The sequence below is a fragment of the Balaenoptera musculus genome, chromosome 1, assembly GCF_009873245.2.
Source record: "Balaenoptera musculus isolate JJ_BM4_2016_0621 chromosome 1, mBalMus1.pri.v3, whole genome shotgun sequence".
NCBI lineage: Eukaryota > Metazoa > Chordata > Mammalia > Artiodactyla > Balaenopteridae > Balaenoptera > Balaenoptera musculus.
In genome coordinates this window covers 28074644-28088596 of record NC_045785.1, presented here as the reverse complement: position 1 = coordinate 28088596, position 13953 = coordinate 28074644, and the positions used below count along the sequence as shown (strand labels likewise).

Sequence of the window (13953 nt, the reverse complement as noted above, 5' to 3'; positions counted from 1 at the left end):
CTTGCAGATACACATATAACTCATTATTAAATGTATCATATTGTATTCATCCTTTTATTGTATTAAAGCTGTTTTTCTCTTTTCAGTCTTAGTATGGATGCATAACCTTTATAGATTTGACTTATTCCAATTAACCCAAATTATGATGTTTTACAATCAAATTATTACAAGTTGGTCAGAAGAAAACATAGGCATAAATCATAGCAATATTTTTTGGATGTCTCCTAAGGCAAAAGAAACAAGAGCAAAAATGAACAAATGGGACCAAATTAAACTTAAAAACTTTTGCACAGCAAAGGAATCCATCAACAGTGAGAAGACAACATACTGAATGGGAGAAAATATTTGCAAATGATATGACTGATAGGGGTTAATATTGAAAATATACAAACAGCTCATACAACTCAGTATCAAAAAAAAAACCAAACAAACAAACCAACAACCTGATTAAAAAATAGGCAGAAGACCTAAATAGACATTTTTCTGAAAAATATATATCAGATGGCCAAAAGGCACATGAAAAGATACTCAACATTGCTAACAGTCAGAGAAATGCAAATCAAAACCACAATGAGATATTACCTCACACCTGTCAGAATGACTATCATCGAAAAGTCTACAAATAACAGATATTGGTGAGGATGTGAAGAACAGGGAACCCTAGCACACTGTTGGTGGGAATGTAAATTAGTGCACCCACTATGGAAAACAGTGTGGAGGTTCCTCAACTAAAAATGGAACCACTATATGATCCAGCAAGTCCAATCCTTTGGTTATATATATGAAGAAAATGAAAACACTAATTCGAAAACATACATGCACCTCAATGTCTATAGCAACATTATTTACAATTGCCAAGATATGGAAGCTACCTAAGTGTCCATCAATAGATGAATGGATAAAGAAAATGTGGTATATATATACAATGGATTATTACTCAGCCATAAAAAAGAATGAAATTCTTGGGAATTCCCTGGTGGTCCGTGGTTAGGACTCAGTGCTTTCACTGCTGGGGCCCAGGTTCGATCACTGGTGGGGGGACTAAGATCCCATAAGCTGTGTGGCATGGCAAATCAAAAACAAAAACAAAAACAAAAAAACCTAACCAGTAGAGAAATTGAATCAGTAATAATAAGAAAATTCTCAACAAAGAAAAGCCTAGGACCATATGTCATCACTGATGATGAAAAAAAGAATGGAATTCTACCATTTGCAATGACATAGATAGACCTAGAGGATATGATGCTTAGTGAAATAAGTCAAAGAAAGACAGACAAATACTGTGTGTTATCACTCACATGTGGAATCTGAAAAATAAAACAAACAAATGAATACAAGAAAACAAAAACAGACTCACAGATATAGACAACAAACTAGTGGCTACCAGTGGGGAGAGGGAATGGGGGAGAGACAAGATAGGGGTAGGGAATTAAGAGACACAAACTGAAAAGTAAATAATTTAAAATAAAATAAAATGATTGCAAGTTGGTCAGTGAGCACATCTTTAACCTTTGGCCTTTTAGCTCTGCCCCTGACATCCTTGAAACACTCTTTCTTGACACAACAGAATGTTCCAAAGCCATACTGATTTTTCTCCTGCCCCATAGAATCATCTATTCTGCAATGAGTTCCAGATTCTTTTGGTGGGAGAAAACCACCAGAGACCAAATTTAGGTTTTAAGGGTGTACACAAGAGTAAATGTTGGGCAAAAATATTAGAGCTGCTATTGGGCCTCTTTTAGTATTGAAAAACCTGGAAAAATATATGTATTTTAAGCTTATGACAAATCTGTAGTCATCAAAAGAACATGGTACTGACATAAGTATTGACATATAGGTCAATGGAAAAAAATTGTGAGACCAGAAATAAACCTTCACGTCAATTCATTTCCACAAGGATTCCAACATAATTCAGTGGGGGAAAGAATAGTCTTTGTAACAAATGGGGATGGGACAACTGGTATCCACATACAAAAGAATGAAGTTGGACCCCCTACCTCACACTGTATACAAAATTAACTCAAAATAGATCAAGACCTAAATGTAAGAGCTAAAACTATAAAATTCTTGAAGAAGACATAGACATAAATCTCTGTGACATTGGATTAGGCAATGGTTTCTTAGATATGACACTGAAAAGCACAAGCAACAGAAGAAAATAAATTGGACATCAGCAAAATTAAAGATTCCATCAAGAGAGTAAAAATGCAACCCACAGAATGGGATAAAATCTTTGCAAATCACATATCTGATAGGGGCATTGCAATAAGAATATATAAAGAACTTTTATATCTCAATAACAAAAAGACAAGCCAGTAAATGGACAAATGATCTGAATAGACATTTCTCCAAAGAAGATCAACAATTGGCCAATAAGCACATGAAAATATGCTCAACATCATTAGTCATCAGGGAAATGCAAATTAAAACCACAATGAGATACAACTCCACATCCACTAAGACAGCTATCAGCAAAAAGAGAGATAATAATAAATGTTTAGAGGATAAGAAGAAATGAAACTCTCATACACTGCTAGAGGGAATGCAAAAAAGGGACACCACTTTGGAAAACAATTTCAAGTGGTTAAACACAGACCTACCATATAATTTAGCAATGCCATTCTTAGGTATATACCCAAGAGAAATAAAAACCTATGTCCACATAAGAACTTGTACCGGATTGTACATAGCAGCATTATTCATTATAATCAAAAGTCCATTAAATGATAAATGCATAGATAAAATATGGTAATCCATCCATATTAATTGGCAATAAGAATAAAATACTGATACATGCTGTAATGTGGATGAACCTTGAAAACATGTTAAGTGAAAGAAGCCAGTCACAAAAGACCACATATTGTATGATTCTATTTGTAAAAAATGTTTAGAATAGGCAAATCTATAGAGAAATAAAGTAGACTGGTAGTTGCCTAGGAGTTGGGAGGAAATGAGGAGTGATGGCTAATAGATACAGGGTTTCTTTTTGGGGTGATGAAAATGTTCTGATATTGATTGTGGTAATGGTCGCACAATTTTGTGAATACACAAAATCCATTGAATTGTACATTTTATTTTTATTTATTTATTTATTTATTTATTTATTTATTTAGCTGTGCCGTGTGGCATGTGGGATCTTACTTCCCCGACCAGGGATCGAACTTGTGCCCCCTGCCGTGGGAGCGCAAAGTCTTAACCACTGGACCGCTAGGGAAGTCCCGAATTGTACACTTTAAATGGGTATATTGTATGGTATGTGAATTATATCTTAATAAAGCTATTAAAATTTTTTTAAAAAGAAACCCATTCTGTGAGAGCCACTTACAGGATACGCCCAATCTAGAGGACAGAAAAATGTCCAGAGAATCCCAGAAGAAGAGGAAGTCCCAGAAGGAGTTTTACGCCATCCTTTCTGGCCAGCAGTTTACAGAAAAGAAGTTGTGTTCCTGGAGGTCAGATAACAGTCTAGTGGTTTCTGACTCAGATAAGGACAACTTAATGCCGCAAAGCGTCTCTAGGACCCAAAGGGATTATTTCCTCCTCCTGGGAGCAGAAAAGAAGATGCCAAGGGCAGAGAAGCAGCTGCAAGGAGAGTGTTCTGAAGCCTAAAGTCAAAGGGGAGAAATAAAAGAGACCTCACTCTGAGGCCTGTGGAGTAAGTGGGGGCAGAGCGGGAGGTGAGGGTGAGAATCCAGGCAAGAGTAGCCAGAGTCAGAGAGGCTGCAAGGCTGGTGTGTGCAGGTGTGTGCACAGCTGAGGACCTGGGCCAGCCCTGGTCACGGGGGGAGACCTAAGGTTGAGCCTGAGAGGCAGTGAGAGAGTGAGACTATCTCTGTTGTCTCCAGGGTACAGAAATTTCTGGATTAAATCCTGAACCAGTCTTGGCCCTGCAGCCTTAGTGCAAGACCAGAGTGTTCGTAGATGAGGACAGTGATTGAGCATGGCTGACACTGCTGGAGGCCAGGGGAACCCAAGACTGGTCAGAGGGTGGCTACCCAGAAGGTGTGGCAAGTGTTTTTCTCAGATTCTGGACCAGAATTTGTTCAAGGCCCAGCCAGGGCTTCAGACCATGTAATCCCAGGGATGCATTCTTCCCCTTCTGATTAGGGAAGGGGCCAAGTTCCTGGGATGGTACACATTTACTGTATTACTCCCTTGAGATGTCTCTGAATACAGCCCTTGTAATGACCTGCTTTTCTGTCCTGAACCCAGAGCTTTGTGTTGGAGTTGGTAAGGTTGTCCAGGTAAGGTTGGCTCCTTTACCTCTATCTCCAGGCTCCTATCTGGGTCTGGTCTCTTGCTATAAACCATGTGACTTCTGTGTTGGCACCACTGTCCCCTCCCCTCAATTTTTCCCTCAGGTCCACTCCCTCATCTGGCTACATTAGGACAACTTATCTTCCCAGTTTAAAATTTAGTGCTCCGGGGGGGAAGGGGAAGCTGGGACGAAGTGAGAGTAGCACTGACATATATACACTACCAAATGGAAAATGGATGGCTAGTGGGAAGCTGCTGCATAGCACAGGGAGATCAGCTCGATGCTCTGTGATGACCTAGAGGAGTGGGATAGGGAGGGTGGGAGAGAGGTTCAAGAGGGAGGGGATGTGGGGATATATGTATACGTATAGCTGATTCACTTTCTTATACAGCAGAAACTAACACAACATTGTAAAGCAATTATACTCCAATAAGATATTTTAAAAAAATTAGTGCTCACAGAGGGGGGCATTCCAAATTTCATTTCCCTAGAAGTGGGGGTACTGGGGGACTAGTAATGTCTTACATCGAGATCTGGTTGGTGTTTACAAGGCTATGTTCACTTTATAATAACTCATGATTACTTATACATATATTATAATAAACTCATGATTTGTATACTTTTCTGATGACTATGAATCTGTCAGGCCAACATCCTCTGAACTTCTACATAACAGAGAAATAAACTCTCATTATGTTTAAGCCACTTGTAGACCCAAGTCAGTGTTCCCAAATTTCTAGAAAAGGGTTGATGTAGAGGGCATATTAACAAAAACTTTGTCCCTGATTCTTACCATTATAAACAAAAACTTCACAAGAAAGTAGGAAGAGTTTAAACCTAAATCTAAAGGTCCACAATCTCTCACTTACAATCCTGAGATCCAAAATGCTCCAAAAATTGAAAGTTTTTCACAATTCAGTTGGTGGCATAATTACCTGGTCTGAACTCTTTTAACAACAAAATCTGACCAAAACTAATGTGAAGCTCTTTAGTTTTTATTTACCGTATTTATTATGACATCATTAAGCTTTCACTGAAAAAGAAATAACGTACTTGGTTATGAGGTGCTGCCAAATTAAAAAAAAATTAGTGGGCTTCCCTGGTGGCACAGTGGTTGAGAATCTGCCTGCTAATGCAGGGGACACGAGTTCGAGCTCTGGTCTGGGAAGATCCCACATGCCGCGGAGCAACTAGGCCCGTGAGCCACAATTACTGAGCCTGCGCATCTGGAGCCTGTGCTCCACAACAAGAGAGGCCGCGATAGTGAGAGGCCCGCGCACTGCGATGAACAGTGGACCCCGCTTGCTGCAACTAGAGAAAGCCCTCGCACAGAAACGAAGACCCAACACAGCCAAAAATAAATAAATAAATAAATAAATAAATAAATAAGTAAAAAAGAAAACCTTTAAAAAAAATTAGTAAAATAAATAAGCTACAAGGATATATTCAGGGAATATAGCCAATGTTTTATTATAACTATAAATGGAATATAACCTTTAAAAATTGTGAATCACTATGTTGTACACCTGAATCACTATGTTGTACACCTGAAACTTACATAATATTGTACATCAACTATACCTGAAAAAAAAGAACATCCCAGGTTTCTTTTTTTTTTTAATTATTTATTTATTTATTTATTTATTTATTTATTTATTTTTGGCCGCATTGGGTCTTCGTTGCGGTGCCTGGGTTTTCTCTAGTTGCGGTGGCTTCTCTTGTTCCGGAGCATGGGCTCTAGGCCTGAGGGCTCAGTAGTTGTGGCACATGGGCTCTAGAGCACAGGCTCAGTAGCTGTGGTGCACCGGCTTAGTTGCTCCGCGGCGTGTGGGATCTTCCTGGACCAGGGCTCGAACTCGTGTCCCCTGCATTGGCAGGCAGATTCTTAACCACTGTGCCACCAGGGAAGTCCCAACACCCCACGTTTCAAATGGATTTCCTGGTATAAAAATGAAAGAAAAGAGTAATTTATAATAAATAGTAAATATGTGAATTTCAGTACTACTGATTACATTTCAGCTTTGATAAAGTAAAAGTATGTTTAAAAAAAAGTTGTGGGGCTTCCCTGGTGGCTCAGTGGTTAAGAATCCGCCTGCCAATGCAGGGGACAAGGGTTCGAGCCCTGGTCCAGGAAGATCCCACATGATGTGGGGCAACTAAGCCCGTGTGCCACAACTATTGAGCCTGTGCTTTAGAGCCCGCGAGCCACAACTACTGAGCCCGTGTGCCACAACTACTGAAGCCTGTGCGCCTAGAGCCCATGCTCTGCAACAAGAGAAGCCACTGCAATGAGAAGCCCACGCACCGCAACGACGAGTAGCCCCCACTCGCTGCAACTAGAGAAAGCCCGCGTGCAGCAACGAAGACCCAATGCAGCCAAAAATAAATAAATTTTAAAATAAATTCAAAAAAGAAAGTTGGAAGTGTCAGGCAACTCTCCAGTACATGAGCATAGTGCAGGATGTGTTAGTGGGGAAAACCCTAAATGAAACAAGTCCAGGCATGAAAAAGAACATTTAATTACAAAGTGAAAAGATTAGACTAGCTTTGGACTTCTCATCTGCATTACTATGACAGAAACTAAAATCCAAGAATGTTATACACAGTCAAGGAATCATTCATCAGGGCCAACTGATGACATTTCTGGAAATACTATACAAAGTGTGGTGGAGGTCGCTAACCTTCCAATAAAATTCAGTCCCCTTTTCTGTGGGATTATAACTGTAGCCTGGACATGACACTATTCCCTCCCTCCACCCTCAGTGCAGCTATACATGGCCATGTGGACAAAGCTGTCTCTAACAGAATGTGCTCAGAATGTTTAAGTGCCATTCCTGAGCCCAGCAACTTAAGACCCATATGTGCCTACTCCATGCTCTCAGCAAGATGTGCCTCTACCCAGATTCAGTGATGGAGAAACAAGTTGGGAGAATGTTCTGTCCATAAATGATTGTGTGGAAGTGCAGCTGCTAATGACCTGGAACACATGCCTTGATCTGTGACATGAGAGGATAAACTTCAGTTTTATCTGAGCTATTGCATTTTGGGGTTTCTTTGTTATAGAAATTTAGTCTTTAATACACAGGGATTCAAACATTTTATCATCCATAACTTTATTTGAGGAAAATAACTCAAGATACCTTCTCAGTTTGGTGGGCACTTTTTGTTCCCTCCATCTTCCAACAATCTCCCATATAAATTAGGCCTATGAGGATGAAACTCCTCTGGTGTAGTTTTTCAATCAAGTTTCACAGAGACCTGTGAACTAAAAAGACCAGCTAGGGGAGTTCCGCCTACTCCCCGCCCCTCACACTCTATACATCTGATGATACAGAGACATAATGACTCCAGCGGACACTCCTGTTCAAAAGGAGGAGGAACAGAAAGCACATAACAGTCATTGATTCATAGTAATTCACAACCCCGGCAACTGTTGTTAGATTCTCCTACTCTAAGGACAGGGAATGTTCTTTGATTGTTCTGTTCTTTGGGAATGATTTCTTTATGCATTTTTCAAATGTGTTTGCTTCTGCTCTCTGGGTGTGTGGCTTTGCTCCCTGAGAAATTTTCCTTTTCCATAAGAAATGGTCCATTTTTGCAGCTGAGTAGACTTTTCAGCTCCTCTCTGCCCATAGCAAGTTGGGGACCAGAGATTTTTTCATTTCAAATTGTCATTGCCCCTTATAGTCTAAGGTTTTGCTTTTGCTGAAATGTTCCTTTTAAAAACTTTGTGGGTGTTTATGAGTTTTACTGGGATTCATTCCATGCCCCGCAAACCACATCCATACTTCTTTCTGAGACAGAACTCTCATAAAGCTGGCCTGTGACTTGCTTCGACCACACTTTGCTATGGGACAAGGTCCTTACGTTTCTTAGAAGCCCTTCTATCTAGATGAGAGAGAGGGTCTATGAGGTACTGTTTAACTCCTTATGAGTTCTTACAGCTGCACTCTTGTGTTGATCTTGACCTTGAGGCCATATTTTACCTGTAATGTCCTAGATTCAGTCTTTCTTCTGAGGCCATGTCTTTTATTTATTTATTTGGCCATGCTGGGTCTTAGTTGCGGCATGCGGGATCTTTAGCTGCGGCATGCCAACTCTTAGTTGCGGCATGTGGGATCTAGTTCCCTGACCAGGGATTGAACCCAGGCCCCCTACATTGGGAGGATGAGTCTTTGCCACTGGACCACCAGGGAAGTCCCCCGCCATTTCTTATTTTGATGATATTTTGCTAGCTGGAGAGACTGTCCTGGACCCTTTATATTTTGTCTAATTTCTGCTTGAAAACAAAATCGTTTCTTCTTTAGCTTATTTCTCTTTTACAATACTTTATCACAGATGGTTAAAATAAATCAATAGGCACTTTTAGTATTCTTTCTGGAGATCCCCTAATCTAGGTCCACAAGTTCATTAAGTACATTTTCTGTCTTCTAAGTTAGTACAGGTGGCAGCACTGCCAAACATTTTGTCACTACATAACACTGGTTGGTCTTTTTCTAGGCTCCAATAACAATTTCTTGACTGCTCTTCCAGACTCCACTAACAGTTTCCTTGCTGTCTTTCCAAACCCTGCCTGCTGCCTGGTCCCAAAGCCAATGTTGTATGTTTTAGGTTTTAGTATTGGCAGTACTCCACTTCTAAGTATTAATTCTGGAACAGATACCTATTGCTAAATAACAAAGCACCCCAAAATTTATTTACTTAAAACAAAAACCATTTACTTATTTGTGATTCTACAATTTGGGCTTAGTTAGGCAATTCTTCTGCCTGGGCTTGCTCATGAAGCTGCAGTCATCTAGCAACCTGGAGGATCTAAGATGGTTCCACTCACAAGTATGGGGCCTTGGTGCTGGCCATGGGGCCACTCTTTGCATGACTTTTCATTATTCAGTAGTTTAACCCATCTAACTTTGATATGTTGTAGGAATGTTCCAAGAAAGTAAAAGCAGAAGATGTGGGACTTCCCTGGTGGCACAGTGATTAAGAATCCGCCTGCCAATGCAGGGGACACAGGTTTGAGCCCTGGTCCGGGAAGATCCCACATGCCGTGGAGCAACTAAACTCGTGTGCCACAACTACTGAGCCTGCGTTCTAGAGCCCACGAGCCACGACTACTGAGGCTGCGTGCCACAACTACTGAAGCCCGCGGGCCTAGAGCCTGTGCTCCACAACAAGAGAAGCCACCTCAATGAGAAGCCCGCACACTGCAACAAAGAGTAGCTCCCACTTGCTGCAACTAGAGAAAGCTCATGTGCAGCAACAAAGACCCAACGCAGCCAAAAAAAAAAAGCAGAAGCTGCAAGGACTATAAGGCCTATGCTTGAGAATTCACATGACATTGGTTCTGTAATATTCTATAAGTCAAGATAATTCACAAGGCCCAACCCAGAAACAAGGGGTAGGGAAATAGACTCCCTTCCTTGATGGGAAGAGTTGCAAACAATACAACATATTTAATCCCCCACAGGTGACTGCAAAAATTCTAAAGCAAATATAGTATTTAATGATTTTATGTTGAAAGCAACATAGCAGGAAGAAGATACAGATGTCCAGTGTCACTATTTCCATTTAACACATTGCTAGAGGTTTTAGCCAGCACAATAAGGCAAGAAAATTAAATAAATAAAAGTCATCTGCTTGGAAAGGAAGAGATGATTTGTCATTATTCTCTACATAGTTGGAAAACTAAAAAAAAAATTGTTAAATATATAGATAAACTGTTAGAATTAATAAATGAATTTAGCAACTGTGCTGGCTTCAAGACCAACATACAAAAGTCAATTGTAGTTCTACAATTGAAATGAACTATTAGAAAATGAAATTTTACCAGTTAAAATGACATAAAATATCAAAGATCCAGAAAAAAATCTTAAAAGGATGTTAGCTCGCTATACTTAAAAACTATAAAACATTATTAAATTACAGGCATTTAAATAAATGGACAGATATACCATTTTCATGGATTGGAGGAGTCAACCCTATATAATGCTGTCTTAGTTTCCTGGGCCTGCTGTCATAAAGTGCTACTAATAAAAATTTATTGTCTCATAGTTCGGGAGGCTTGCAGGCTAAAATCAAGGTTTCAGTAGGGCCATTCTCTCTTTGAAATCTGTATGGGAGGATCTTTCCTTACCTCTTCTAGCTTCTTGTGTTTAACACCAATCCTTGACATTCCTTGGCTTGCAGTTGCAGCACTTCAATCTCTGCCCCAATTGTCAACTGGTGGTCTCCCTTCATGTGTCTGTCTCTACATCTCCTCTTCTTATAAGGACACCAGTCATACTTGATTAAGGCCAATCCTACTCCAATATGACCTTGTCTTAAATAATTACATCTGCAACAACCGTATTCCCAAATAAGGTCACATTCTGAGGGTTAGGAATTCAACATATCTTTTTGGGGGAAACAATTCAACACAGTGTATAACAAATGGCAATTCTCCAAAACAGGTTTACAGCCTTAGTGTAATACTAAACAAAATCCTAGCTGACTCTAAAATTTATAAGGAAAATTTTGTCACATTTGGCAAGATGATTCTAAAATGTATATGAATATGCAAAGGACCAAGAAAAGCCAAGACAGTCTTGAAGAACATAATGGGACAAAGGACTTTTTCTACCAGATATCAAGATTTATTATAAAGCTATTACAGAAATAAAGACAGTGTGATATTTCCACAAAAAGAGACAAAAGGAATAGATTACATAGTCTTCAAACAAACCCGCATTTATAGACAACTTATATATATACAGGTGATGATAAAGAACAGTGGGGGAAAGCACAGACTTTTAAACAACAGCACTTAATCAGCTTAACATTCACATGGAAAAAATGAAACCTGACTTACTTCACACCATACAGAAGATACAACTTTAGATGGATTGTAGATCTAAATGAGAAAGACAAAGTAATAACAATTCCATAAGTCAATCAGAACCTTTGGTAGGAAAATATTTCTTGACAGGACACAAGAAACACTAAGCATAAAGGTCTTTTATGTTCATCAAAGGACACCAGAATTTATATCCATAAGAAAATGGCAGACAATCCAATACAAAAATGAGTAAGAGACTTGAACAGGCACTTCATAAAATGGGCTATCCAGATATCAAAAAACATGAAAATGGGTTCAACCTCATTAGAAATCTGGGAAATCCAAATTAAAATCACAACAAGATACCACTATACCCCCACCAGAATGGTTAAAATTAAAAAGATGTACAGTAGTAATTACCGGCAAGGATGGGGGGTAAATGGAATTCTTATAAATGGCTGGTGGAAGTACAAACTGAAACAACCACTTTCTAAAGTTGTTTGAAATTATCCACTTAAGTTTCATATATACACAACAAGCAATTTCACTGCTAGGTATAAACCTAGCATATGTGTCACAAGAGGCAGGAATGTTCACGGCACTATTATTCCTAATAGCCAAAAATTGGAAATAACTCAAATGTCCATCAGAAGTAGACAGTTAAACTGTAGCACATTCATAAAGTGGAATACTATACAGCAGTCAAAACAAATAAACGACAGCCTCACAGATCATAGATGTATCTCCAAAACAATGTTGAATGAAAACACATCAAATCTTGACTTTGAACAAGTTAATGTCTTCATTTACAGCTCCCAGACAAAAATTTGTACCTCTTGGAGCTGTGGTGAGCATTAAGTGGAAAGATTCATATCAAGTGTTTACCAAACACTTGGCTTAATAAATATCAGCTATTATTTATTCATGTTCTCTTGGCAGGTCACCTCTCCAGACATGGGCAATAAAGAATGGTGCAGGGCACTTAACAGCGTCATCTTACGCCCCTTAGTTTCCTCCCAATCCATTCCTCTATCTTCTCACCATTGGGTTTTGGTCTCTTTAAGAAGTCAACCATAACTGAGGAAAGAGGAATGCTGGGAAATCCACTCAGCTCAGGTCTGGAGCATAATGGGAAAGGGGGCGGAGACCAGGGTTACGCACGCGCAGTTGTCCGGGTGTTGCGTTGCAATGGATGAGGCGGAAAAATTCCCGTGAGAGAAAATAATCTTCGTCCCAGCGTGGGGGCCTTGTGTTCTACTCCCCCTTCCCCGGTCGGTGCGCCCCGGGAGCAGGGAAGCCACCAGAAGGTGAGCGCGGCCGGTAGCAGCGGGAGGGGCCGCGTGGGGCGGGGCGGCGGCCGCGCCACGTGACGAGGCGGGCGCTGGGCGGAAGCGGCGCCGTCGGGCGTTGCGGTTTCGCTGCAGGGACACGCTGACAGGCATTTGCGGGTCGCGTTCTCTCCAAAAGATACAAAGTTGCAGCGTTTGTACCCTGTGACAGGCGTGGGAATTATTGGTGGGGACGAGATTTTGGGAGCGATTACGACACGAGAGCCCATAGGTTGTTGTAACTGTGGCCGGTGGTTCTAAGTTCTCATCCCTCGCACTGGTTGTTAAGCCAGTTGCCCATTTCCATGTCTGGCTTGACTGGGTAAAGACAACTTTGGAGAGTTTCCTTTTTGCTTCAGGTGTACTACGTCCTGTTTAGGGGAAGGGAAGTCCGCTGAATGACTAATCTTGTTTACAAGAAGGCGTATTGGGAAGCGAATCTCAGAGGGGCTCATTCCTGGGCATGGCCCCCCCATGAGACCCTGCAGGTGGTCCACTTTAAGTAAGGGCATACCTGTTCATTTGTGGTGGCAACTTGCGCTCTCATCTATCTTTAAGCCGAGAGTTGGGGCCCTTATGGAGGCCTCTAGTGAAGGCTGAGTTAGAGGTGGGGGTGGGGAGGTTGGTGTGCCCCACTTTGAGAAATATAAGCTGAGGTGGGCCTCCAAGTACTAATTCTCATGGACTCAGAAACAGTATTTCTGAGTCCTTTCTTCTAAGAGCTTGGTAACTTCCTCTCACGTGTTGGTCTGCCAGTCTAATTACCTCAGTAACTTTCAACATATAGAAGACCAGAGTATTTGTCTTTAAAGCTATCAGGGAAGTGGGAGCTATTGCTGTAAGACTTTTTTTATGTGAAGGCAGCTACTAAAGAAGCAGAAGGCAGGAAGAAAGGAGAAGAGTCATGGCCCCAGAAGAGTTGTTTTTTTCAAATGCTTAGCTCTAAAACTTTGTGCTCAACACAAAGCTTTTGATATAGGTAAACATGGAAAAAAAAAAAAAGCCGGAATACCAATCCTTTATGTTGTGTTTTAGGAATCCAGCCATCCATCACCAAGAAGAAATCTATTAGTTTTAGACCGGGGAATTCCTTTACCTAAAAAATTAGAATGAAAGAACCTTTGGATGGTGAATGTGGCAAAGCGATGGCACCACAGCGGGGGCTTCTGGACAAAATTAAAGAAGAACCTGACAATGCTCAAGTAAGCATTTCATATTTATTAAAAATTTTTTTTTATTTCTTCTTTTCTACCTGGTGAATTCAAATTTTTAGTTAGTTTCTGACTTGTAAGGTAACCCAAACTGATTTCTTCCCCATTAGATGAGTAGATCACCTTTTCTGCTCTTTGAATGAAAAAAGATCTTGGTAACTCTATTATATTTCTTTTTGTGAGAAGAAAGTAATGTGTATTACCCTTTTTCCATTGGTACCTTTTTAAAAAATTGTCTTGTATCCGATAGTAGTTTCCATTTATTCTGTAGGTATTTGTGGTCTACTCTATGCCAGGCTCTGGGGATCCAGGAGTGAGCAAAATCAGTTTAGTGCCTTCCCT

At 40.3% G+C, this 13953-nt stretch overlaps 1 protein-coding gene across 5 annotated transcripts in view; it reads left to right on the top strand.

Annotated features, from left to right (window-relative positions):
* Positions 1-12231: 12231 nt before the first annotated feature.
* The window catches only part of ZMYM6 (zinc finger MYM-type containing 6), a 43859-nt gene continuing 42137 nt past the window's right edge, over positions 12232-13953 (top strand). Inside the window, exons 1-2 of one of the 5 annotated variants that reach the window (XM_036872207.1) lie at positions 12232-12379; positions 13436-13602. Coding sequence is in view for 4 of the 5 variants with exons in the window: in XM_036872216.1 (XP_036728111.1) it covers positions 13510-13602 (93 nt within the window). In the remaining variant the exon portion in view is untranslated. The other 4 variants (XM_036872216.1, XM_036872238.1, XM_036872224.1 and 1 more) reach the window with 4 other exon arrangements.